The 25,373-nt window shown below is 39.7% G+C and overlaps 2 protein-coding genes across 6 annotated transcripts in view; both read left to right on the top strand.

Annotated features, from left to right (window-relative positions):
• OCLN (occludin) overlaps positions 1-13,568 on the top strand; it is a 59,902-nt gene extending 46,334 nt beyond the window's left edge. For all 4 annotated transcript variants that reach the window (XM_043975575.1, XM_043975576.1, XM_043975578.1 and 1 more), the window contains exons 6-9: positions 3,726-3,935; positions 7,809-7,980; positions 8,555-8,596; positions 11,773-13,568. In XM_043975575.1, coding sequence (XP_043831510.1) covers positions 3,726-3,935; positions 7,809-7,980; positions 8,555-8,596; positions 11,773-11,874 — 526 coding nt within the window. In that variant the 3' untranslated portion in view covers positions 11,875-13,568. The remainder of the gene's footprint in view (positions 1-3,725; positions 3,936-7,808; positions 7,981-8,554; positions 8,597-11,772) is intronic.
• Positions 13,569-21,357: 7,789 nt separating this feature from the next.
• Positions 21,358-25,373, top strand: part of GTF2H2 (general transcription factor IIH subunit 2) — a 32,183-nt gene continuing 28,167 nt past the window's right edge. For both annotated transcript variants that reach the window (XM_043979748.1, XM_043979747.1), the window contains exon 1: positions 21,358-21,490. The gene's annotated coding sequence lies outside the window, so the exon portion shown is untranslated. The remainder of the gene's footprint in view (positions 21,491-25,373) is intronic.

The following is a 25,373-nucleotide window of genomic DNA, read 5'->3' as shown; positions in this document are numbered from 1 at the left end:
ATCGGGGTCACTGAAGAGAATGAACTTCAATATGTTATTAAATTGATAGTGGTAGTGATATCATCTAGCAAATTAGGAAAGTTTTGTTTTTTTTTTAGTCAGTTGACAAACATTTGAGTAGTATGGAATTAATTAATGGTTTTCAAGTCAGGAACATTTGGGTTCAAATCTTACACATGATTAGTAGCTGTGTGACACTGGGCAAATGATTTTTTGTTTGTTTGTTTCTCTTTTTGGGGGCAATGAGGGTTAAATTGACTTGCCCAGGGTCATACATCTAGTGTCAAGTGTCTGAGGTCAAATTTGAATTCAGGTCCTCCTGTATCCAAGACCAGTGCTTTATCCACTGCACCACCTAGCCGCCCTCAGGGCAAATAATTTAACCTTTCTGTGCCTCATTTTCACCATCCATTAAATGGGCATAATTCCTCCCACAGTTGTAATGATAAAATAAGATAATACAAATAAAGTGCTTTATAAGTGTCAGCTATGCTTTTTCTCATAAACCCCAACTATGAAATGAAATATCTTTAAAATATGTACAAAGAAAAATGGATGTGAGTCCAACATTTATTCTTGGAATAAGTGTCCTGGAGGGGCAAAAAAAGTATGGTGCTATTTAAAAGATGTGGGAGGAATCCAAATGGTAAAAGTGCAAGCTAAAGTTAAATTTTAAACAGTTTAAGCTATTATACCAAAGATTTTTGATATCATGAACTTTCCATGAAACTTGTAAGTAGAATTTTAGTAAAACTAAGTGATTGATTCTATCCTTTTTTTGGTGCCTTTTCCCTGAAAACGGCAGCCTGTTTTGAATGTTCTATATTCTCATTCTTGCCACTCAAAGCTGTGTCCAGAGCAAGAGCCCAGGAATACCATGTGTTACTCCAACAGAATTTTGGACAGAGCATCTGGGAAGTGTGTTTTGTAATGACTCATGGGACAAAACCTGACTTCTCCAATCTTCCTACAACCAGTGATTAAAATGTGCAGGAATTCAGTTGTGGAGCAAGCTTAGGAGGTTTTCAGGCTTGGTGACAAACTAGAATGGAGAGGAACTGCCAAATCATGTCCATTCCCAACCCAAACACACCCAGAAACCCATCGTTTTTAAAAGTCTAGTTCAAAACTTCCTCTGACTATTAGGTAAAATCTCAAGGGGGTGGGGATGCTAGGAGGGAAAGATAAAATGTTCTTTTGTTGATCACAGTAGGGACATTCATCCAAATGCATTTATTAAGTCTACTATGTGCTGAACTCTGGGGAGAGAGATGAAACAGCCAATGTTTATAGATCATCTGCTTTGATTCCTTTCTTATTTATTTGTTTTGTGTTAGATTTTTTTTTAAAGTTTGATTCAAGGTTTTGTTTGTTTTTTAGTGTCACCTTTATTGAATGGCATTTCTGATATTCCCAATATAAATAATCTTATTAAGCAAATTTGATTGTCTGTATAGTCTCAACTGGCAGCTAGGTGGTGAGGTAGATAGATTGACAAGCCTAGAGGCAGGAAGACTCGTCTGACCTAAGATACTTATAAGCTGTGTTAACCCTGGGCAAGCCATTTAACTCTGTTTACCTCAATTTCCTCATCTGTAAAATGAACTAGAGAAGGAAATGGCAAACTCCTCCAATGTCTTTGCCAAAAAAACCCTAAATGGGGTCATGATGAGTTGGACTAGTCAACTGAACTAGTCTAGTCAGTTGACTGAATAGTGTCAACAAATTTTAAAACAAAAAGGCATGATAAAAATATAAAATGTACTTTCTCTTTGACTTTTTTATGAAAGAAAATCCATGCTTTGAAAGTGTCAAGTGTCTGAGGCTGGATCTGAACTCAGTTCCTCCTGAATCCAGGGCCAGTGCTTTATCCACTCCGCCACCTAGCTGCCCAAATATGTGATTTCTTAGGTGAGGATAGCTCTCCACCGAGGCTGATTGTAACTCCTGGAGAGTCTCCATGAGTTGCTTTAGTTGAGGGGAAAAAAAATTGATTTCCCACTCCCTGGGGGATGAGCCTTTCTGAATTACCTTAGGCTCCTCCTCCTTCCTGAACGAATGGCCTTTGGAATGCCAGGGCCTCTTCAGCCATATCTTGATAGGCTTGAAGGAGGGACTCCTTTGGAGAAAGCTGAATTACCCTTCCTGGGAGAGTATAAAACCTTTCTCCAAATTATACAAAAACCCTAAAATTAGAACTTTTCAAGTTATTGAGAGTGCTTTAGAAATACTTGTTAAGGTAATGAGGTTTATGGAAGCTTTGATGAAAATGTAAATTTGCCCCTAGGTTCTTTCCTTGAGTGTTTTGTTTCCTTTGGCCACATACTGTGCTTTCTCTGAATTGAAAGCCATCAGGTCAAAAGCCACTAGTCTGAGTTAAGTTGCCCTCTCCAGGTCCTTTTCTTATTTTTCTTTTCCTCCTTTTGCATTCTTAAACATTCCCTTTTTTTTCCCTGTTACCTTTTCCCAACTCAAAACTCTAGACTTGCATTCATATTAAGGAGCCTGGTTTTACTATTTTCTCTTGATAACTTTGCATTTTGATGTAATTTTACAGGGATGGGGTGGGATCAAATACTTTAGCAATAGTAAGCAGTACCTTTGGAAAAAATGTTCCCTCTTCATTCTTTCTAATACATGATCAAAAGTTTGAAGGGATCTTTAATGTTTTAGGGAAAATTTGTGGGGGGTTGGAGTAGGGGTTTTAAGGAATTCCTCTTTAAAAGAATTACACCCTCTTGCACACAAATTCAGTTAGAATAAAATAATATTTTATTTAGGCACTAGGGAAAGGAAACCAAGAGAGAAGTCCTTGGATTTCTTCTTATGGGGAGAAGGCATGGCAGAGAGCCATGGTTCTCTGAGATACCTATGTCCTCGAGCAGAAGACAGGCAAATACTTTTATAGAAGACCAATGGTGGTCAGACAGGGTGATCATCTGACTGTGGAAAGTGCCCTTATTGGGGGAAGACTGTCCTCCTCATGCTACAAAGGCAGCAGCTACACCCAGTGGGCCTGTCTCTTTAGGTGTGTCTGTCCTTTGGTTTAGCTTCTCTAGGAAAAGGTTCCTTGATTTCCCTCAGGAAATGTCTGTGGTACCCCAGGTCCATAACATTTAATAATTATCCTCCAAAGGTTAAAAGGCTTTTACTCTGAGTTGTGAATAACTATAACTTTACATTAAATCCAAAGAAATTTTATGTGAATTTTTAAACAGCCAGTGGTGGGTAAATGTACACATTCCTGTAACTTACTCTGAATAAAAAATCATTCCATGGAACTTAAAAAAACCTATACAATAGAAAAGTCTGCCAAGATTTCCCCCAACTGGACTTGAGTGGGATAAATTACTGACATATACCCTTTCAAGTGAAACTAAATTTCCCTAAGATGAAATGCCCTTATTTAGAAAGGCTGAAGACAGGCTCCTTTTAAATCAGCACCTAAAAACTATTACATGCATCAAAAAATCCTAAGGGCTGCAGAGTTGGGCATGCCAAACTCCAGGGATCTGTTCAGTGGACCGTGTATAAATTCCTTGACTGAATGAGCACACAGGATTTTGGAGGTCTCTTGGCATTTATTCTTGCTGCTATTTGGTTTGTGGGGGAGGGCTGGGGTTGAAGAGTATTGCATTTGTTGAAAAGACCATTCATTCTATGTAGTGTTCCTGGTTTGGGCTTAAAAATGACCCCTGATGTATGATGATGCTGTTTTCCTCTAGGGTACCAGAAGTGGTTAAGGTGCTTCCAGTGACTTCACCTGTGGATGATTTCAGGCAACCGCGGTACAGTAGCAATGGTAACTTAGCAACATCTACAAAGAAACTTCATGGGAAAGGAAGAACTTCGAAAAGAGCTGACCCAGACCACTATGAAACTGACTATACTACTGGAGGGGAATCGTGTGAAGAACTGGATGAGAACTGGGACAGGTACAAAGATAGCATTTGTAGCACGCAAGCCATTATGGGCCACCAAAACAATGCTGGCACTTCTTGGCCCCTTAGGTTCTTTTACTTTGAGACACCACAGGTGTGTTGGGAGAAACTTAATTACTCACCTGCTTTGAGTTTTTCCAGAGCAACCTTCTTTATGTTGATTAAGGTAGTACTTAAATGATTTCTGAAAATTCACTCAGGTGCAAATGGGAAATGCCACTGAGCTGAGATCATTGGTGTTTTCATGTGCACTTGGAAGCTTTGGCAGGACATGCACATTAGCTGATGCTATTCAGACCATAAGCTCACAGTGTCACAAGTAACTCTCTAAGACTGTTGTATTGAAAAACAGCCAATCATGTTTGTTGGTATAGGGAGTTTCCTCAGCAGAACTTCCCTACAGCAAGGAAATCACAGATCTGGGTCCCACTCTGAGAGCCTCCCCCCTCCAAAACAACAACAACAAAGCAAAACAAAGAAAAAAGCCAACATTTATTAAGTACAGACAAACAGGAAAATAAAATTGTACACATTTAAGAGCTCATGTATGGTCCGAAAAGATCCCTGAATGTAGTTCTTAATATTTAGGCCATTTTAGGAAAGTTATTTAATCTCATTGTGGCATAGCTTCCTCATTTTTAAAATGATAGGTTTGGACAGGTAATCTCTTTTTAATCTATATCTAAAACGGTACATGTATATGTGTTTTAATATCTGAGCATGTAGACAACAACCAAATAATTTGCGAGTTAGGTTATCCTTGCATATTTTTCTCTGAACAAAGGAAAGCAAAAATGATTTTCCCCCCAGTAATTAATAAATCCCAAGGCAAGTGAATTTCTACTTATCCATCCTTCTCTCTTTTGAGGCCTAATTCCACATCACCTGCCTGCTTGATCTTTCTTCATCAAGAACATTAACCTGCTAGTTGTCCCATAGGTATCTTAAACTAAGCATGTCCTAAATAGATCTCTATCTTTCTCCCTAAATCCACCCCCTCCCCCCACCCCACTCCTCACTTCCCTATTTTTTCTTTCTTTTTAAAAGTATTTTATTTTACTCCAGACATGTGTAAAAACAATTTTTAATATTTGCTGTTGTTGTTTTTTTTTAAGTTTTAAGTTCCAAGTTCTATCCCTGCATCCCTTTCTTCCTCCCTAAGATGATAAAGAGTTTGACATAGGTTATGCACGTGTAATCATGTAAAATATCTCCATATTGGTCATTTTGTTGAAGGAAGGATGGATTTATTTGCCATCAGTTCTTTTTTGGAGGGAGATACAATTTTTAAATATGAGTTCTTTGGGATTGTCTTGGATCTTTCCCTGTTTTTTCAAGGGCCACATCATTGTTCCAGTCACTTAGGTTTGAAATATGCGAATCATCCATGACTTTTCATTTACCTACTCCCAACATCTGGTCAATCAAGAGATATCATCTCTTCAACTTCTCTCTCATTTATTCTCTTCTGTCTGCTCCCACCATGACCACTTTGGTCCAGACCCTTCATTATCTTTTGCCTACTCTACAACAACAGTCTTCTAACAAGTCTTCCTCAATACAACACCTCCCCTTACCAGTTCATCCTCAACAAGTTGGCAAACTGATGTTCCTAAAACTCAGGTATGACCTTGTTACTCTTGCTAAGGAAGCCATAGTGCTCCTCCATTTAGCCTTGAGGTTAAAATACTCATGGGTTTGTCTTTTAAAGACCTTCACATTCTGGCTCTAGTCCTCTGTCTTTCCATGGTGATTACCAGTAGTGATTATTGTACCTGGCACATACTTAAATTTCAGGCAAAACAATCTATTTGCTGTTCTTGGCCTTCTCCATAGAAGATATTCCATCTCCCATCTTCATGCTGGTGCCTTTTGAAATCTCAAACTCCCATCAAGGCTCAGCACAAATGCTAAGACCTTCATGCAGATTTTCCTGATTTCTCAAGTTATTAGTACATGTCCTTTGCCTTGCAAAGTAATACATATTTTAAAAAATATCTCCAATATTTACTTACCTGTGAATATGTATCGTCTAATAGAATGTAGGCTTCTTGGGGACAGGCACTGCCTCCTTTTATTTATTTGTAGTTCCAATGCTGCCTTGCATACATTTACTGGCACATAATGGGCTCTTAATGCCTAAATTAAGGACACTCTCATGCACTTAAGTACTTCTTGTTTGTCCCTTATTAAGTTTAACTATTCCACAAGAGTCCTAGAATTCTGGGTTTTCAAAGGCTTTGCCAGCATAGCACAACATCTGACCAGCCCTTACAAACTAAAAAGGCTTCTAGTATTGAGTTGACAGCAGCCTCTGTGTCTGTCATCATAGGAATTAAGAATTTACAAGCAGAAATTGATGACCTTAAGTTTAGAGCAGCTCATAAGCAGTCTGGCTATAGGCTGATGAATCTTGAAGCTAAAAACATCATTTAGAAACAACATTTTGAAGGCTATATACTATGTTGTAGAAGACTTTTGATCTGTTCAAATTGTCAAGAAATCACAGCTCTTGAAGCACTGAAGGATTATCTTTAAGTAAAAAAAGAAATTCACATAAGGCTCTTCCAGTTGCCTGCTACTGGAGTCTAAGTTTGGGCGGATGCTACTAAGTTAGAATGTCTTTGAGTAGAGCCAGTGATCACATGGACGATTGTTACCTAAGTTCAGAGTGGCTCAGCGGCAGGCTGGTCACAGGGTGATAAATTATTCAGCTACAGAAACTTTTGAAGATTGTTTGTTAAACTATAGGAAATAAGCATCTACATAGTGCATACTGTGTATCAGGCATTGTGCTGAGTGCTTTTTACAAAGGTTATTTTCATTTGATACAACTCTAGAAGCTAAGTACTGGTAATATGCCCATTTTTGCAGTTGAGGAAACTGAGGCAAACAGAGATTAAGTGATTTGCCCAGAGTTACATAGCTATTAAGAGTTTGAGGGGGGGCAGCTAGGTGGCACAATGGATAGAGCACTGGCCCTGGAATCAGGAGTACCTGAGTTCAAATCCGGCCTCAGACACTTAACACTTACTAGCTGTGTGACCTTGGGCAAGTCACTTAACCCCAATTGCCTCACTAAAAAAAAAAAAATTAAAAAAATTTAAAAAAAAAAAGAGTTTGAGGGGGCAGCTAGGTGGCTCAGTGGTAAAGCACTGGCCCTGGATTCAGGAGTACCTGAGTTCAAATCTGGCCTCAGACACTTAACACTTACTAGCTGTGTGACCCTGGGCAAGTCACTTAACCCCAATTGCCTCACTTAAAAAAAAAAAAAATTTGAGGCCAGCTTTAAACTCAGGTCTTCCTTATTCCAGGCCCAGAGCTCTATCCATTGTTCCATCAAGTGCACCTAGAGAAGTTATAGATAGGTTGCAGTAGTTAGAGATGTTAGAGCATACTCACACTGGTCCTTCCATTGAAGAAGGGTGACATAGTCTTGAGGATTTTAATTTAGCTTACAGGTAGCTGTAGAAGGAAGAACCAATAAGGAATCCATCCTTCAAGTTTGTGTTCTTTGATGCAGTTAAAGAACTGCTGGGTTGGGGGATGGATCTGGTGTTCTTTGGGCAGCTAAGTGGCAGACTGGATAGATCAGTGGGCTTGAAATCAGGAAGACTCATCTTTCTGAGTTCAAGTCCCGCCTCAGACATGTACTAGCTGTGTGACCCTGGGCAAGTCACTTAACCTTGTTTGCCTCAGTTTCCTCATCTGTAAAAATGAGCTGGAGAAGGAAATGGCAAATCACTTCAGTATCTCTGCCAAGAAAACTCCCCAAATGGGGTCATGGAGAGTCAGACATGCATGACTGAAAAATAACTGAACAATAACAATGAAGATACATACTATTTTTCTCCCCATAATATTTAGGGAGTACCCACCAATAACTTCAGACCAGCAGAGACAGCTTTATAAGAAAAACTTTGACAGTGGCCTACAGGAATACAAAAGCTTACAAGCAGAAATTGATGAAATCAACAAAGAGCTCTCCCGCCTAGATAAAGAACTAGATGACTATCAAGAAGAAAGTGAGGAATACATGGTAAGTTTCTAGAGAATAAAACCCCTTCACAAAAACTAGGGGAAATAAAGACCAGTATGATAATAAACAGGTTGCATAAATTCTGATTAAGTTATATGATACCAATATCCTATTTATTTCCTAGCTAACCACTATTAATCTTGTTTTTATCCAATTCTAAACTTTGGGAACCTTTTATTTTACCATATCAAGCAGTCTGAGGCTTTGATTTGGAAAAACTGGTCATTCTTTCTGAAAATATAGTCATATTAAAGACTGGTAATAACAAAGAAGTCTCCAATATAGGCACCATTCTTGCCACTCCCTAGCTTCCTATGAAATCTTTCTAAAATGTAAAGGGTGCTGTTGGAATTCATAAAGGGAGCAATAATTTGTATCATTTTAGCTTCTCCTTTGCCTATGTGGATGAAGTCTATGAAATGTCATTGGATAAGATGCCACCACCTTTTTTTCTTTTAAACATAATTCAGGGTTTTAAGCCTCAGACTAAATTAGAGGGCTTGAGCATAAGTATAATTATGCTTAAGATAAATGCCACAATAAACATGCATTTGCCTGTGTTTCTCCTTAATAGGCTACTGCTGATGAATATAATCGACTAAAGGAAGTTAAAGCAGTAAGTATTATCAATTCCAGTATTTCTTAATTTCTTTATGATATGTTCTCTTAAAATAATTCAGTGGAGGGGCAGCTAGGTGGCACAGTGGATAAAGCACTGGCCCTAGAGTCAGAAGGACCTGAGTTCAAATCTGGCCTCAGACACTTAACACTTACTAGCTGTGTGACCCTGGGCAAGTCACTTAACCCCAATTGCCTCACACAAAAAAAATTCAGTGGAATGAATATATATGAAGTGTCTATCGTATACAAAGCACTGTCAGACCTTGGGTTTGATAATGCACAAGATAAATTGTATAGTATCCCAGGCTTCAAGTAGCTTGCAATTTAGTAGGGATGATTTTTATTAGTGGTAGCATGTGGTAAACCTTTATTCTGATGACTGTGCAGTAGAACATAGAATTTGGAAGTTTTTGCTGAAGTAGGGTGGAATTTTCAGGTAGAGAATGAGTATCTGTCTTCAGAGCACCAGTCTGCCTTGCTTTGGAGAAGCTTAGAATAATATTGATGGGGGACAGCTAGGTGTTGCAGTGGGTGGAGCAGCAGCCCTGGATTCAGGAGGACTTGAGTTCAAATTCAGCCTCAGACACTTGACATGTTCTAGCTGTGTGATCTTGGGCAAGTCACTTAACCCTCATTGCCGCCTCCCCCCCCCCCCCAAAAAAAGGAATAATATTGATGGTACAATATTTCTGTTACTGTTGATAATGTTCTCCTAGTTCTCCTCATTTCACTTTGTATCAGTCCATGTCCATTTTCCCAGGGTTTTCTGAGAACTAGATCCTGTCTTACCATTTTCTCCATTATCTTTATCATTTATGCTTATCCCTCTTTACCATTTATGTTCAACCCTTTCCAGTCCAAAGACCATTCACTGTGGAAAACACAGGCAAAAGGAAATTGAAAGTTGAGCTTTCTTAAGTCATCCAATGCCATCTTGTCCTCCTTGAATAACTGTCCTATCCCACTTATCTTCCTCTTTCCTTGAGCAAAGCTTACATAGTCTTTTTGTTGTTCTTGAGAGGAAATTGTGTGATGGATAGAGAGTTGGCAAAGCCACTAGGAAGACATGGCTTGAAGTTTCCTTTGTGACATACTGACTGTGTTACCCTGGACACTTAGCAGTTTCTCAGGACTATAGCACATTGATGTCAAACTCAAATAGAAATGGGTCCCTGGTGGGGCAGCTAGGTGGCGCAGTGGATAAAGCACCGGCCCTGGATTCAGGAGGACCTGAGTTCAAATCCGGTCTCAGACACTTGACACTTACTAGCTGTGTGATCCTGGGCAAGTCACTTAACCCTCATTGCCCTGCCCTCCACCCAAAAAACAACAACAACAAATGGGTCCCTGGGTGCTACATAATGACTTAGGAAACCCTCTATTAACATTCCATTGTATTTATTTTTGTTAAATGTTCCCAATTACATTTTAAATTGGTTTGGGCAGCACCAGGGAATTGTGCATCATCTGATACCTCTGCTCTGGCATATACTGTCTGAGACAGTTAAGTTGTAGAAAAGGTGCCATCTTATATTCATAGAAGTAGTTTGCTCATGTTGGGGTTACGTATATGAAAGGAGTAACAGAGCAGTCCTTCATATTCATTCCATTGCTGTTTCTAGTATTTATTGCCTTCAATTCATTATAGACTGATGTGGGGCAATGAGGGTTAAGTGACTTGCCCAGGGTCACACAGCTAGTAAGTTTCTGAGGCCGGATTTGAACTCAGGTCCTCCTGTATCCAAGGCCGGTGCTTTATCCACTGCGTCACCTAGCTGCCCCCCTCCATCTCTTTTAATAATCCATTATTCCAAGACTGGTGCTAAAATCCAAATCCTATGGCTCTAAATATCAGGCACTATCTTTTTTTTTTTTTAACAGTCGTTTTAGTCGACAGTTACTTCTAAAATCTGATCATCTTAGAATTCCTTACCTTCAATCAGCAGGAGTAATGAAATTTTACCCACTGTGTCCCCTTTTCAAAGATGTTCATTTTTCTTTCCCACGACTTCCTGAAATGCTAAGCTCTCTGCTCCCACTTAGAGAAGGAAGCTCATTTTATTTAGGAGACAAAGAAAGACCCAAGGACATCTACTAAAGTTCAGTTATCTACATACTCCTTTCACCTTGTTGCTGTTCTCCTGAACCTTTCCTTGCTTAAACATTAGACTCACCTAGTGAAAAGGCACTTTTTGAAGACTTTAGGTTTTTATCTTTTTCTTCCCTGTTATTTTTCCTCACTGCCCCACTGTACATGATGTTCTTTCTTGTCACAACCTTGTGCTTTTGCTGATTGTCCTGATTTGGATGGTGGGTATGGTTGGACAGAAGGACAAATACATACATGCACGCGAGCAAAGTTCTATCAAAGTTCTAAAGATTTTATTGGAAATTCTCCCATAGTAGTCATTGCAAGCAAGCCAGTCACTGATATGGGCCACTGGCTGCTCTATCTTAGTTCCTAAGAAGTTGGTCTCAGATTAAGATTTTACAGTAAAAGGGGAGGTAAAATAGAGAATAGGCAAACCTTATAATGTGTATGTGACAAGTATTAAGGTTTTGTTGCCTTTTTTTTTATACTAGAATAATTTCCTATTGAACTCTTTGTTGTAATAAAGAAAATAAATTTGGGCAAAGCCAGTTGACAAACTTAAGCTGTCCTATCCTCTGTGACCATATAGCCTCCAAAGTCCCCAACTTTATACTTCAGGGGGTAACAGGAGAGTTCCTTGTTTCTCTAGAATGGAGATAATTAACATTCATTTATAGCTAACATTTCTGTCACAATTGATACAATTGATTCTGATTTATCCTTAGAGTGTTCTTGCACCTCTCTTTTTCTTCAAGTTTTTTAGTGTCTAAAATGAAAGAGAAAATAAATGTATGTCCTTATTTGCCCAGTAGAGCTATTCAACTTAGAATGTTGTTGCATTTCTTTTTTTTTTTTTTTTCCGGTGAGGCAATTGGGGTTAAGTGACTTGCCCAGGGTCACATAGCTAGTAAGTGTTAAGTGTCTGAGGCCTGATTTGAACTCAGGTACTCCTGAATCCAAGGCCGGTGCTCTTTCTACTGTACCATCTAGCTGCCCTGTTGTTACATTTCTAAAAAGAGAACTCACAGAAAACATTGGGATAATTTTTCTCTAATTCTTTTCCCTCTTTTTTTTTTAAGTCTGCAGATTATAAGAATAAGAAGAAATATTGCAAGCAGCTGAAAAGCAAACTGTCTCATATCAAAAAGATGGTTGCAGACTATGATAGACAAAAATCATAGTCAGTGACTTGAAGTGTTGAGAGACTGTGGAGTATATACCCTTGCCTTCTCTGCAAATGACTTAACCAATGTTATCAGAAGACAAAATATCTCTAGAGTGTAATCAATGAGAAGATATCTCTTTGTGACCTTTCTAAAGTTTTGGTAGCTAAAGCTAATTCAATTCAGTGGCATCAGTGTTTATACCTTTTTAATAATACTTTTTGGTAACTTACCTTAACATTCTGACATTAAGGGTTTTAGTCTTTCAATTTGGGTCCTACTATTAAGGACTAAATAAATCTGTTCTGAAGATGTAAACCTTAATGACTTCAAATGTCACCAGTGCTGTGACTTACACTCCAGTCTTCTTTGTCTTCTCAGCTGAATATGTAACCTCATTGAAAAGCTGTCTCTGCAATAGAGTTGTTTGAGCTCACAATCCAGGTGAACTCCATATAGAGACTCTGACAATATGAAAAATGAAGTTTTTTGCCTTAAATATATTCCCGTCTACTGTGTATGCTGCGTTCTAAACCACAGCCCCACTGATTTCTTCTGAATGGCTTGAAAATTGTTTTTATAAGAGTAAACTATTTTCCTGAGCTGATGCTCCATAACCACAATTATGCAAAAATAACAAGTGTATTAAATTTAAAAGTGTATATATTTTACTTTTTTAATCAGGGCATTTAGATTCATTATGATGTAGGTTAGAATTTTTGTCTTGTACTTTTAAATGACTGTTGTTCACCTGTTATGGTTTACATGTTGTTTTTTGGTTGTTGTTGTTTTTTAACCAATTAGATGGTCTGTATAATAAAACATAAATTACTTTTGTAATACAGTTATAACTTGAATTATATCTTGCTGGAATGTTTAAGCCCTGTACATAGTTTTACTGAAAATTCAACCTGGTTAATTAACAACACACCCTTTTTTTTTTTTTTAAAGTGAGGCAATTGGGGTTAAGTGACTTGCCCACGGTCACACAGCTAGTAAGTGTTAAATGTCTGAGGCTAGATTTGAACTCAGGTACTCCTGACTCCAGGGCCGGTGCTCTCTCCACTGCACCACCTAGCTGCCCCCCTTTTTTGATATAATGTGAGTGCTCACCATGTTATTAGGATGTGGAAAAACCTCGTGCTCAATGGAAGTAATTCTGGTGGTAGCAGTGTGAAAGGTTCTATTCACACTATGCTGGTTGTGAGTTATGCTGATTGTCAGGTTGCCAAGATTTTGGATGTGGACAACGGATTTATGTGAACACTGGAGATAATGGCAGTTTATGGAATAGAGATATCTAGTGGTGTCATCCAGTCTAAGTGTGTTTCATTTGTTCTAAAGTTAAAAGTAGTTAAATAAATTTAGCTCAACTGGTGCTGACTGCTGTTCATCTTACCCTACCACAGTTTAGAAATGCTCTTATAAAAGCCCATGTTGTGCTTTTATAGAACTATCCTGACTTAACTTTGCACCTTTAATCTTAAAACACAAGCTTTAGTGCGTTCAAGACACTTAACAAGTATGACTTACTAATGATGATGAAGTATCATTTCCAAAGACATGAGTCATTGGTAAAAGGATGAATGTATCCTGTTTTATTGGTTATTGAATTAATTTCTTCAAATTGAAGAAATTTATTTTTTGTGTGCTATATACCTGAAAACGCATAGTCCATTAACCTCAAAGAACAGTATATTTATACCATAAACTTTGGCTAATTAAAAGATACTACTTAATTGGGTGTTGGGTTGTGTTTTATTTCTCTCGAATTGTTTTACTTTTTGTTTTTGTTTTTTTGTTTGTTTTTAGTGAGGCAATAGGGGTTAAGTGACTTGCCCAGGGTCACACAGCTAGTAAGTGTCAATTGTCTGAAGTTGGATTTGAACTCGGGTCCTCCTGAATCCAGGGCTGGTGCTTTATCCACTTCGCCACCTAGCTGCCCTCTTAATGGGTTTTTTAAAAATAATACACTTGGGGCCAGCTAGATGGCGCAGTGGTTAAAGCACTGGCCCTGGATTCAGGAGGACCTGAGTTCAAATCCGGCCTCAGACACTTAACACTTACTAGCTGTGTGACCCTGGGCAAGTCACTTAACCCTCATTGCCCCGCAAAAAAAAAAAAATACACTTGTTTGACATCATGTGATATGCTACATATTGTTTTGAAAGTTGATTTTCCTAGTCCTGTAGTTTTATTTTTGCTGTTTAGTCACTTACACTCATGTCTGAATTTTCATGATTCCATTTGGGGTTTTCTTGGTAGACTTACTGGAATAGTTAGACATTTCCTTCTCCAGCTAATTTTATAAATGAGGAAACTGAGGCAAACAGGTTTAACTGACTTGCCCTGGGGTCACATAGCTAGTAAGTGTCTCAGGCCAGATTTGAACTCAGGAAGATGAGTCTTCTGACTCCAAGCCAGGTACTATGTGCCACCTAGCTGCCCCTACATAGTAATTATAAAGATAAAACAGGATTCAAATGAAGAGATATGAGAAAACAACCCCAACCTACCCCTTCATGAGAGAGGGGGCTGGGGTTGTGGCACGCAAGTCTTATACTTTGCACATATTTTCAGACTTTTCAATATATTGATCAGTTGTGCTGACTTTTCCCCCCTTTAACAAAACATAATTTGTCATCTGGGATGGCTCTTTGGGAGGGGGAGGGGAAGAGAGCCATGGGATAATTATGGTGATGTAAAAAACCATAAATTATCAATAAAAACTTAAAAAAAATATGGAGCCTCTAGTCTATGTAAAGATCCTTACTGCCTGTATATTGATTTAGAAAGCCAAATATTAACATTACATATGTTTTATTATATTTTTATTTATCTTAAATACTTAGCAATTTTTTATCTGGTTCAATATCAATCTAGTGTATTGCAGCCCTGTATTTGCCACTTTATACTATTATTGTGTATATGTATAGAGTTTTCCTGGTTCTGTTTAGTTCATAGAAATTTTCCTATGACTCTTTAAATTCTTTACATTTGTCATTTCTGACAGTTCACCCATGTCGCATTACATTCATATACCACAGCTTGTTTAGCCAATCCCTAGTTGACAAGCAATCGACTTTGCTTCCAGTTTTTTGCTACTGTAAACAGTGCTGCTTTGAGTATTTTTTTTAATTGATGGGATTTTTTTCCTTTTTTCTGGGTCTTTGATCTCGCTGGGATATATACCCAGCAGGAAGGATTGATGAGTCTGAATGAGTCAGTATTGGTGTCATTTCTGGCAAAATATCAAACCTTTCCAGAAACTAATTCTGGTTCCAGGTGTGCAATAGGATGCCTGCCTTCCCATAGCCTCAGTAACATTGACTATCTGCCATTTTGAAGAATGTGAAGCATGGAACCTCAGTAAAGTTTTGATTTCCATATGATTTGGAATAATTTATCATATGGTTGTTGGTAGTTCAAAATTCTATTAAACCATTTCATAAATCATATATCATTAAACCATTCATATGTTGACTACATTTGTTGAAGGGTAAGCTATGTAGCACAGTGGATAGAGTCAGGAAGACTGGTTTTTCTGAGTTCAGATCCAGTTTCACACACTTACTAGCTGTATGACCCTGAGTAAGTCACTTAATCCTTTTACCTCAGTTTCCTCATCTGTAAAATGAGGTGGAGAAGGAAATGGCAAACTACTCCAGTATCTTTGCCAAGAAAACCTCAGATGGGTTCATGAAGAGTGGACACAACTGAAAAACAAAGGTTTCCTGAGATGGGTTTTTTTTTTCTGTTTATTACAAGGGATGACTTGCTGTTTTGGTGGGGAGAGCTGTTTTTGGAAACAAAATCAAAAGATAATCAAGAAAGTGTTTTTTAAAAGAACTATTCTTGCCCTTTTATTATGGGAAATATTATCTATTGGATAATAGTTCTTTGTCTATATAAGTTTGATTTCCCAAAATATCCACCAAAATGTCAAAAGGGTCCATGACACTGAAAAGTTTCACTTGTGAATGCCAAATTCCTATCATAATCATGTTTTTAAATGTATAGAATACATAGGATTACAAAGGAAAAAAATCATGTTGAAATACAGTTATCAAACTATTAAACAAGATTACACACTCCAGGGTAACGACCCGTGGTCCAGACAGTTTTATTAGGAAGTAGTGGTAGGGCAGTAGGGTGGCACAGTGGATAGAGCACCAGCTCTGGATTCAGGAGGACCTGAGTTTAAATCCAGCCTCAGACACTTAACACTTACTAGCTGTGTGACCCTGGGCAAGTCACTTAACCCCAATTGCCTCACCAAAAAAAAGTAGTGGTAAGAGACCATTCTGAGTTGGGGTCATCATGGAACGTTTCATGGAGGAAGTGGCATCTGAACTGTGTCATGAAGGAAGGAGAGATTTCAACTGATCCAATTACCAATCTGTCCCATCTTGGCTCTGTTTTATCAAAATAATCACAGATTAGACCATGTTATTCCCATGTTATACGAAGGTTTCCTTCTGTGTATGGGTTGGACTAGAGAGCCATTAAGCCCAAATTCTATGATTCTGAATGTACTGATTATTTTTTGTCTTTGTATCTTCTGCCCACGGCAAGATGTCTTACACACAGAAAGGGCTTAATAAATATGTATTGAATTGGATGATGGAAAATTTATTCTGGGTATTAGGGAGTGTGAGCAAATAAGCATACTTGTGCACAGATCTGGTGGACAATTGATGAAACTGGGATGTCATATGGCATTATAGGTGATAAGGAGTGAGCCAGTGAAGGTTTTAGAATGACATGGCAAGACCTGGCACTAGAAAGATTATATTGAGAGTGACTGCATGTTTGGAATGAGGAAGCAGGAAGAGTCAAAGGTGACTTGAGTATTCAAGTCACATGACTTGGGAAGATGGTAAAGCCATCAATCAATTCATTAAGCATTTACTATGTACCAGCCACAGCCACAGTACCAAGTGCTGATGCTACAAAAAACAAAACAAAAACCCACAAAAAGCCAGCCTTTTCTTCAAGAAGACTGCATTACAACAAAGAGAGACATGTCTAGGTATTTACTATACAACATGTGTACAAAGGGATACCACCATAACCTTGGATGGGAAGGTACTAACAGTTGGAAACCACAATGAAACCAGGGATTCCAAAGGGTGGTGCTGGGAAAGGGGGTAGCCAGTGCAAAGATATGGAGGGAAAAGATGGTATCATTTGGGAGAATCAGTGAGTAGGCCAGTATGGCAGGAAGATAGAGCAAAAAGGTTCATCAAAGGTAGTGATGGGCAAGGTGACACAGTGGAGAGAGTGCAGGGTGTGGAGTCAGGAACATCTGAGTTCAAATCTGGCCTCAGACACATCCCAGCTGTGTGATCCTGCGTAAGTCACTTAATCTTGTTTGCCTCAGTTTCCTTATCTGTAACATGAGCTGGAGAAGGAAATGGCAGACCCCCTCCTTGTCTTTGACAAGCAAACCTCAAATGGAGTCACAGAGTTGGACATGCTTGCAATGACTGAACAGCAACACAAGGGGCAAGGTCATGAAGGGTGTTAAAAGTCAAATTGATGGCTTTATATTTGCTACTGGAGAAAAAAGGAATCACTGGAATTTCTTGAATAGCGGAATGATATAGTCAGATCGGCATTTTAGAAAAAATAGTTTGGCGGCTGTATGATAGATTGGAGTGGGGAGAGGCTTAAGGCAGAGCAACCATATAGGAGGCTATTTCCAAACAGTCCAGTTGTCATGAACGACTAAACTTGGGTGGTGGCTGTGTGACATTGGTACTTGAAGTTTCTCAACTTTATGGGCTGGGTCTTTTGGACAAAGTACAGACCCCCCCCAAAAAAAAACCCCACAAACACAAAACCAACTTTGAATCATTTCACAAGTTGAAAGTCCTTTTGACTGAATCATATTTTTCATTACTTGATCCTGCCCATTTTAAGAACAATTACTTAGGAGTGATAGGCATAAGACAATGTTAGTCAGGAAGGACTTCTCTTAGGTGAGGCTTGCATTAGACCTGGTGGTGATGGTCAAGAGGGAAAGGGTGTGGAGAAGCATCTGGCACTCCAAGGGAGGGAAACTGACATATACATAGCCTCCAACTTATCAACTTAATTTATAAATTGGCTTGTTTGCATAGTCAGTCACCAAGCATTTATTAAGTGCTTACTATGTGCCAAGCCAAGAAAACAACGAATTGCATCACAAAGAGTCAGACACGATGAAACAACTTGACAACCACAACAAAATGTGCCAGTCACTATGCTAAGCAATGGCACTGCAAAGAGAGCCAAAAAACAGCCAAACAAAATCCAGTCCCTTCTTTCAAAGAGCTCACAGTATAATGAGGGAGCCAATATGTAAATAACTATGAGATAGACAAGATAAATTGGAGAGAATCTCAGAGGGAAGGCACTAAGATTGAGGAGGACTGGAAAAGGCATTGTTGTGGGGGGCAGCCAGGTGGCATAGTAGGTGAAGCATTGGTCCCGGATTCAGGAGGACCTGAGTTCAAATCCGGCCTCAGACACTTGACTCTTTTTTCTTTTTTTAAGTGAGGCAATTGGGGTTAAGTGACTTGCCCAGGGTCACACAGCTAGTAAGTATTAAGGGTCTGAGGCTGGATTTGAACTCAGGTACTCCTGACTCCAGGGTTGGTGCTCTATCTGGTGCTCTATCCACTGCGCCACCTCTTACTAGCTGTGTGACCCTGGGCAAGTCACTTAACCCTCATTGTCCCCCCCCCCAAAAAAAAAGGTATCATTGGACCTTGAAAACTATCCTTCCCTTTGAAAGAATGTTCTCCATAGTGATTAGGTCCTCACATGAGCTCACAACAACCCACCGAAACCACAATGAAGTTATAGAAACAAAACAAAAATAATTGTTTACTGATTGCTCCCTTGCCTTTGCACAGGCAGGGGCCAAGGGGCTAAGGGGCCAGAAAGCTCTCCCTCCTCACACTGGTCTCTTAAAACTGTGAGCTCTCTTCAAGATTCAGCTAAAGTTTCACCTCCTTTCAGAGGCATTTCCTTGTTCTCTCAATTGTGCCCCACCCTAACCCCCATCACTTCACATTTAGTTTATATATATAGGATCTTATATTTATTTAACTGAGCATGTAACTAGCTCCCCATTGTTAAGTCATTTCAGTCATGTCTAACTCTGTGATCCCATTTGGAGTTTTCTTGGCAAAGATACTGGAGGGGTTTCCCATTTCCTTCTCCAGCTCATTTTATAGATAAGGAAACTGAGGCAAACAAGGTGAAATGACTTGCCCAGGGTCACAGAGCTAGTGTGTCTGAGGCCAGATTTGAACTCAGGGAAGATGAGTCTTCCTGCCTCCTGACCGGCAATCTATCCACTGTACTTACTACCCAGCTCTCTAGTAATCATAAACTTCTTGAGGGCTGATTCTCAATTCAATATTTAATTCCCCATCACGAAGTAGGGTGCCCGACCCATCATTGGCACTTAATAAATGCTTCTTGCTTGATCCACTAATATCCAAAGTAATGTACTAGATGCTATTTTTTTATAATACTGCTTTTGTGGGAAAAGCTCTCATAAACATATTTATCCTAATCCTCCCTCAATAGCTTCCACACAGGTAAAAGCCTTTAATTGAAACAGGTTTATGGGGGACTATGAGTGTTTGTGAATGAAGGAAATGTAAATGCATTAGATCTTGTTATATAAAAATAACTTAAGTGAGTTGGAATTGACACACTTAAGGCTACATCCAGGTAAGTGATGCAGGAAGGGTTATGGAATGGCAAAAAAGTTAAAAGCAAGAAGAGAATACATAACAAAGAGGATTGAGGAAAAGGGATGAACTGGAAAGAGCAGTGCCCCTTTCCAAGATGCCCAAGATCCTCAAGCCTTAGTGCCTTCAGGTATCTGTCTCCTTTTTCACTTTATCTTCCCCCTCCTCCCTAGGCCGGCTCTGCCAAAACCTATCCCAAGTCTGGGCATGCCTTAGGCTGCTCTAGTAATCCTTATTTCTCCCTTTATCTCTAGTAGCGTCCAGGCAGGTCCCAACATTCCTCTGCCACATTCATGGCTACCTTGTTGGGTAGTGGGGGTGGAGAGAGACGGATAACTCCTATGGATAAAGCTCTTCTAATGTTTACAAATTGCATTCCTTTATCCTGGGAGACAAGGTAGAGGGGGAGGAGAAGAGAAAAAGCATTTATGCAGCTCCTAGTATATACCTGGCACTGTGCTAAGCACCTTACAAATATTATCTCATTTGATCCTCACAACAACCCTGGAAGGTAGGTACCATAATGATTCCCATTTCACAGTTGAGGAAACTGATGGGGACAGAAGTTAAGTGACTTGCCCAGAGACAAATACACAGCTACTAAGTATCAGAGGCTGCTTTTGAGTTTAGGTCTTGAGCCACTGGGCAGTTTAAAATGATCTTCTTGAAGATAAACGGAGGATCAGAATGGTTAAGTGACTTGACAAAACTCACACAGTAGCAGAGCCAAATTTACAGGACTCCAGGTCTCCATTCTCCCTCATATGGCCTTTTCCCAGTGGGGCTCAAGCCTTTATTATATGGACTGAAATGTTCAATTGCCTATTGGTGTCTTCTTATGAGCTCCTTTTCATTCCACCTGCAACTGTGAGTTAAGAGCAAGGGTGGGGCAAAGTCAAGAGAGAGGGCACAGAGGCACTTCCTATACTACATTTCCCCTTCTTGGGCATAGAGGAGGGAGGAAGTTCAGCTTCTTGCACCCCTCCTAAAAACAACTAGCAATTTTTCCCCCCGGGGGCAATGAGGGTTAAGTGACTTGCCCAGGGTCACACAGCTAGTAAGTGTCAAGTGTGTGAGCCTGGATTTGAACTCAGGTCCTCCAGAATCCAGGGCTGGTGCTTTATCCACTTCACCACCTAGCTGCCCCAACAACTAGCAATTAAAAAAAAAAAAAAACAGTTCCCATGGTCCAGAGCTGCCACACTGGAAAATCCTAGGTTTGCAGGTGGGCTGTACAGTGCAGAGAACATTGGGCTTGTAGTTCCCAAGCCCTGCGTTCATATCCAGACTCAGCTACCTCAGGTTCTTTGTCAGGAAAGTAGGAATTGCAATAAAACATGTGCACTTTCTAGCTGTGTGACCTTGGGAAAGTCACTTATCCCTGTTTTCCTCAGTTTCCTCTTGTCTAAAACAAGCTGGAGAAAGAACCAGCAAACCACTCCAGTATCTTTGCCAAGAAAACCCAAAAGGGGGCCGTGAAGATTCAGACACGACTGAGAACGACTGAACAATAATATGAAAGAGCAGCTGTAAAGCGCTTTGCAAACCTTGGCGAGCTCTATAAATACTCACAATTATTACTATTTATTGAATAGCATTCGCGAGCAAACCTTGGGGCAACCCCTTGCTCTGCCTGTGATCTACAATCCACATGCCCAGCCGTACTCAGCATCCAGCGCCCCCTGGCGGGGAGCAGACGCTTAACGTTGCGGAATCTCTTCGCGCTTCCGGAACGTTTCTTCGCCGCAGCGGCTCGCCTGGCGTGGCTGGGAAGGTTTTGGCCGCAGCACCGTGAGACATGCGTACTCGGTGGGCTCCGAGTTGTACCCGGTGGATATATCCCTCCGTGCAGCGCCGGGCTCGTCACCTTTTTGGGGACTGCGGTGAGTGTTCTGGCCTGGACTTGGGGAGCTCTTCGAAGGAAGAGGAGCAGGAGCATGAGGAAGAGACGTGGAAAGCGGGCAGGGGGTCAGGGAAGAGGCCTTCTCTGGCACCGGGAAAGGGGAGGGGCCTGATCCGGAGTGGGGGGTCGAGAGGACTGGTGGAGCCTGGGGGGAGGGGGACGCTGCTACCGGAACCGGAAAGGTTATGTCTGAAGGACTTGGGGGGAAGAGAGTAGGGAGCCGGGGCCATTTAAATCTGGGCAATGAGGATGATCGCAGTGAATGCATGGACTTGGGAGTCAGGAAATCCCACCTCAGACTAGCAGTGTGACCTTGGGCAAGTCGCTTAACCCCCTCAGCCTTAGTTTCCTCATCTGTAAACTGGGAGTAATAGCACGCACAGACACACCCCCTTCACAAGGTTGATGTGGGGATCAAATGAGACAGTATGTGTACAGCACTTTGCCAGTGTTAAAGCATTATGTAAATGCTAATTATTATTGTTAACCGACTTAGTATTTCCCTTTTCCTCCCGTGTCAACCAGCTGTTTCGGAAAGCCCCTTGGAAAGGGGGTTCCTCCTGGTGTTGGGACTCCAAGAAGGTGAACCTTTGATAATTTGATGGATAAGAATTTTCCTAGTGAGTGTATCGGAAAGGGCTCTGACTTTGAAATAAGAAAGTTTCAGCTTTAGACTCTTGAACTTGTGTGTTTAGGCAAGTCATTTAACCTCCCTGGACCTCAACGTACTCATTTTGCAAAATGAGGGGGATTGGAAGATGATCCCTGATATCACCTTGAGGTAGTGAGTGGGGTGTTGGAATTGGAAAGATTTGGGTTCATATTGTGCATTTTACTGTGTGCCTGAGCAAGTCACTGAATCTTCTTAGCCAGTTTCCTAATCTGTAAAATAAGAGGGTTGAATTAATTTCTACTAAGGCCCCTTCCAGCTTTAAAACTATGAACCTTATTCTCTTCTGGCTCTAAACCTTATGATTCTTGGAAAAGTCAAATTGTATGTTTGTTAAAGGGAAACTAACATAGGCATTGATTTGATATTAGCAACTTCTTGGAGAATTTAAAATTATGGATATTGCTAAAATATGTAAGGTGTTGCTTTCACAAGAACTTCTTAACATATGTATATATATATGTACATGCATATACACACATATATGAGGATAAAACTATTCTTGTTCAGTCATTTCTGACTATGATCCCATTGGCAAAGATACTGGAGTGGTTTGCAATTTCCTTCTCCAGGTGATTTCACAGATGACAAAACTGAGGCAAATAAGGTTAAGTGACTTGCCCAGGGTCATTGAACTCTGAAAGATTGGTCTTGACCTGGGGCCTCTATCCAATGTATCATTTAGGTATTTCCTTTCTCATTACAAAGTTTCTATGGTACAGGTCACACCCTGTCCATGCACATTCTTTCTCAATCTGTGAGACCCTTTGTCTATCTAGTCCCTTAAATCCTACACAGAAAATCCACCTAATTCACTAGTGGCTGCCTTCTAAGACAGTGGTTTGAAAACTGTTGACCAGGAATAGTCTGTCAGTTTCCCTTCCATCTACCCACCCCGTGTGATAAATTGGTAGTGTTTCTCTGTTTTCTGATATTTAAAGTCTAGTTGAAGCAATGAAAGTTTAGACCTTGGCCCTGGTTCCACATTCAGCTTATTTCAGTATTTTTCATTTTGATTTCAGTACAGCACATGTAGAAAACCAGCTTTCACCCATTATTTCCCCTGCACATATTATTGGAGCTAAATAAAAATAAAATATCAACGTTTGGTGTCTATGTGAATTCAAGTGTCGTTTGCAAGTAATTTATGGGGAAGGGATATCGATGAAGTAGCAGTGCATACTTCGCACTCAGGCACTTAACTCCTTACTTACTTATGGCTTTATGATCTTATGATTTGGCTGTTCTTCCAGGGATATAGATTGAATTTTTTGCCTGTCCTTCCAGGTTTTCTCTGTAATTTTCAAAACTGCCCTACTTGTGGTTCCTTCTGGCCTTTCTTCTCATCTCTTATTTTTTTTAGAGGGGCATGTCCTAACATAAATTGTACACTGAGGGTTCACCCAATGAGCCAGAAACTTTCATTTCTCCTGACCTTTCAAAGATACCAATAGAGTGCTCCTGCTTCCACTTGTCATCCTTTACCTTTACCACAAGACAGTCGAATGACATCTATTAGTCCTGCTTTTTGAAGTTCCTCATTGATTGTATGTCCAACCTACTGAGACACCCACCATTCCTCTTCCTATTGCCCTCTATGTTTATTTAAAAATTGCATTTGAATTGGATTGACACTGACTTTTTTTTTTAAGTGAGGCAATTGGGGTTAAGTTACTTGCCCAGGGTCACACAGCTAGTAAGTGTTAAGTGTCCGAGGCTGGATTTGAACTCAGGTACTCCTGACTCCAGGGCCGGTGCTCTATCCACTGTGCCATCTAGCTGCCTCGATACTGACTTTTAAGGTCAAATTAATTGCACAGGAGACAACTTGTTAGAGGAGAATTTTTTAAGGCTGTATTTTTCTTGAAGTGAGTAAGGTTGGTTTTTTTTAAATAATAAAGCAAGAGTTTACATTCCCTATACTTTCCTGTCAGTTTCTGTAATAGTAGAGATGTAGACAATCATTGCAAAAACCGGTCAGTTTTTTTCTCATGTTTTTATCAAGGATACTCATGTTTATTTAGGTGATTTTCCCAAAATCCTTTGGAGAAGAAAGAGACAGTGGTTACTGATGTCCCCTTGATTATCTTTCTGTGATAATATTGTCCATGGTTGGGGTTTTTTTAACGCTGTTCACATATCTTGAAAATTGATAGTACAGGGGGCAGCAGTGGCCCTGTATTGAGGAGGACCTGAGTTCAAATCTGGCCTCAGACATTTGACACTTAACTAGCTGTGTCACCCTGCCAAGTCACTTAACCCTCATTGCCCTGAAAAAAAAAAAGAAAATTGATAGCACAGTGCTTTTAGAATTGTATCACTACCACCCCCACTCCGGCAAGTGTTTCCTCTATGACATAGATGTATCAATTGATCTAACTTTAATTTTTTAAATTGTATTTTTAAAAAATTTATTTCATTTTCCCCAGTTACATGTAAAAACAAATTTTACCATTTTAAAAACTTTGAGTTTCAAATTCTCCACCCCTTTTGGAAGGCAAGCAGTTTGATAAAGGTTATACATGTATAGTCATGTAAAACATTTTTATGTTAGTCATGTTGTAAAAAAAAAACCCAAAAAACTCAAGAAAAATAAAGTAAAAAATATGCTTCAATCTGTATTCAGACACCACCAGTTCTTTTTCTGAGGAAGGATAACATTTTTCATCTAACTTTAATTTTATTAAGAGCTATTTCCACTTATCTTGTGATTTGAGCCCAGATATTATGGTTCTACTGTCATTAATGATAATAAGTTTCTGCAAGAATGCTGGCAAGTATGTTATGCATTTTTCATACTTTTGTTGTTTTTCTTATTTGGTCTGTAAACACTTTTGGGATAATGTGGCTTATTTGGGTCTTACACCTTGCTTTCTGTTAATTTTTTTTTCTCCTTCCCTTTGCCATTTTTAAGGTTATATTGCTTATAATCATCTCACATGTTTTAGAGGTTTATAATGAAGTTTATATTACAAACCAGGCAACACATGGTAGCTATATGGGGTTCATTATAGAGAAGACCTGTACATTAGGAAGGTTGCTCTGACAGTGATATGTAAGATGTATTAGATGAGGAGGAGGCAGTAGCCAGGAGAGAACTTAGTTATGATGGAGAAACTGAAGAGGCAAAATTAATTGGAATTTGGCATTTAATTCTGTATAGGGCTGGGAGGACAGGGAAGAGACAAAGATC

Source organism: Dromiciops gliroides, chromosome 1, assembly GCF_019393635.1.
Source record: "Dromiciops gliroides isolate mDroGli1 chromosome 1, mDroGli1.pri, whole genome shotgun sequence".
Taxonomy (NCBI): domain Eukaryota; kingdom Metazoa; phylum Chordata; class Mammalia; order Microbiotheria; family Microbiotheriidae; genus Dromiciops; species Dromiciops gliroides.
This window is presented reverse-complemented; position numbering and strand designations above follow the sequence as displayed.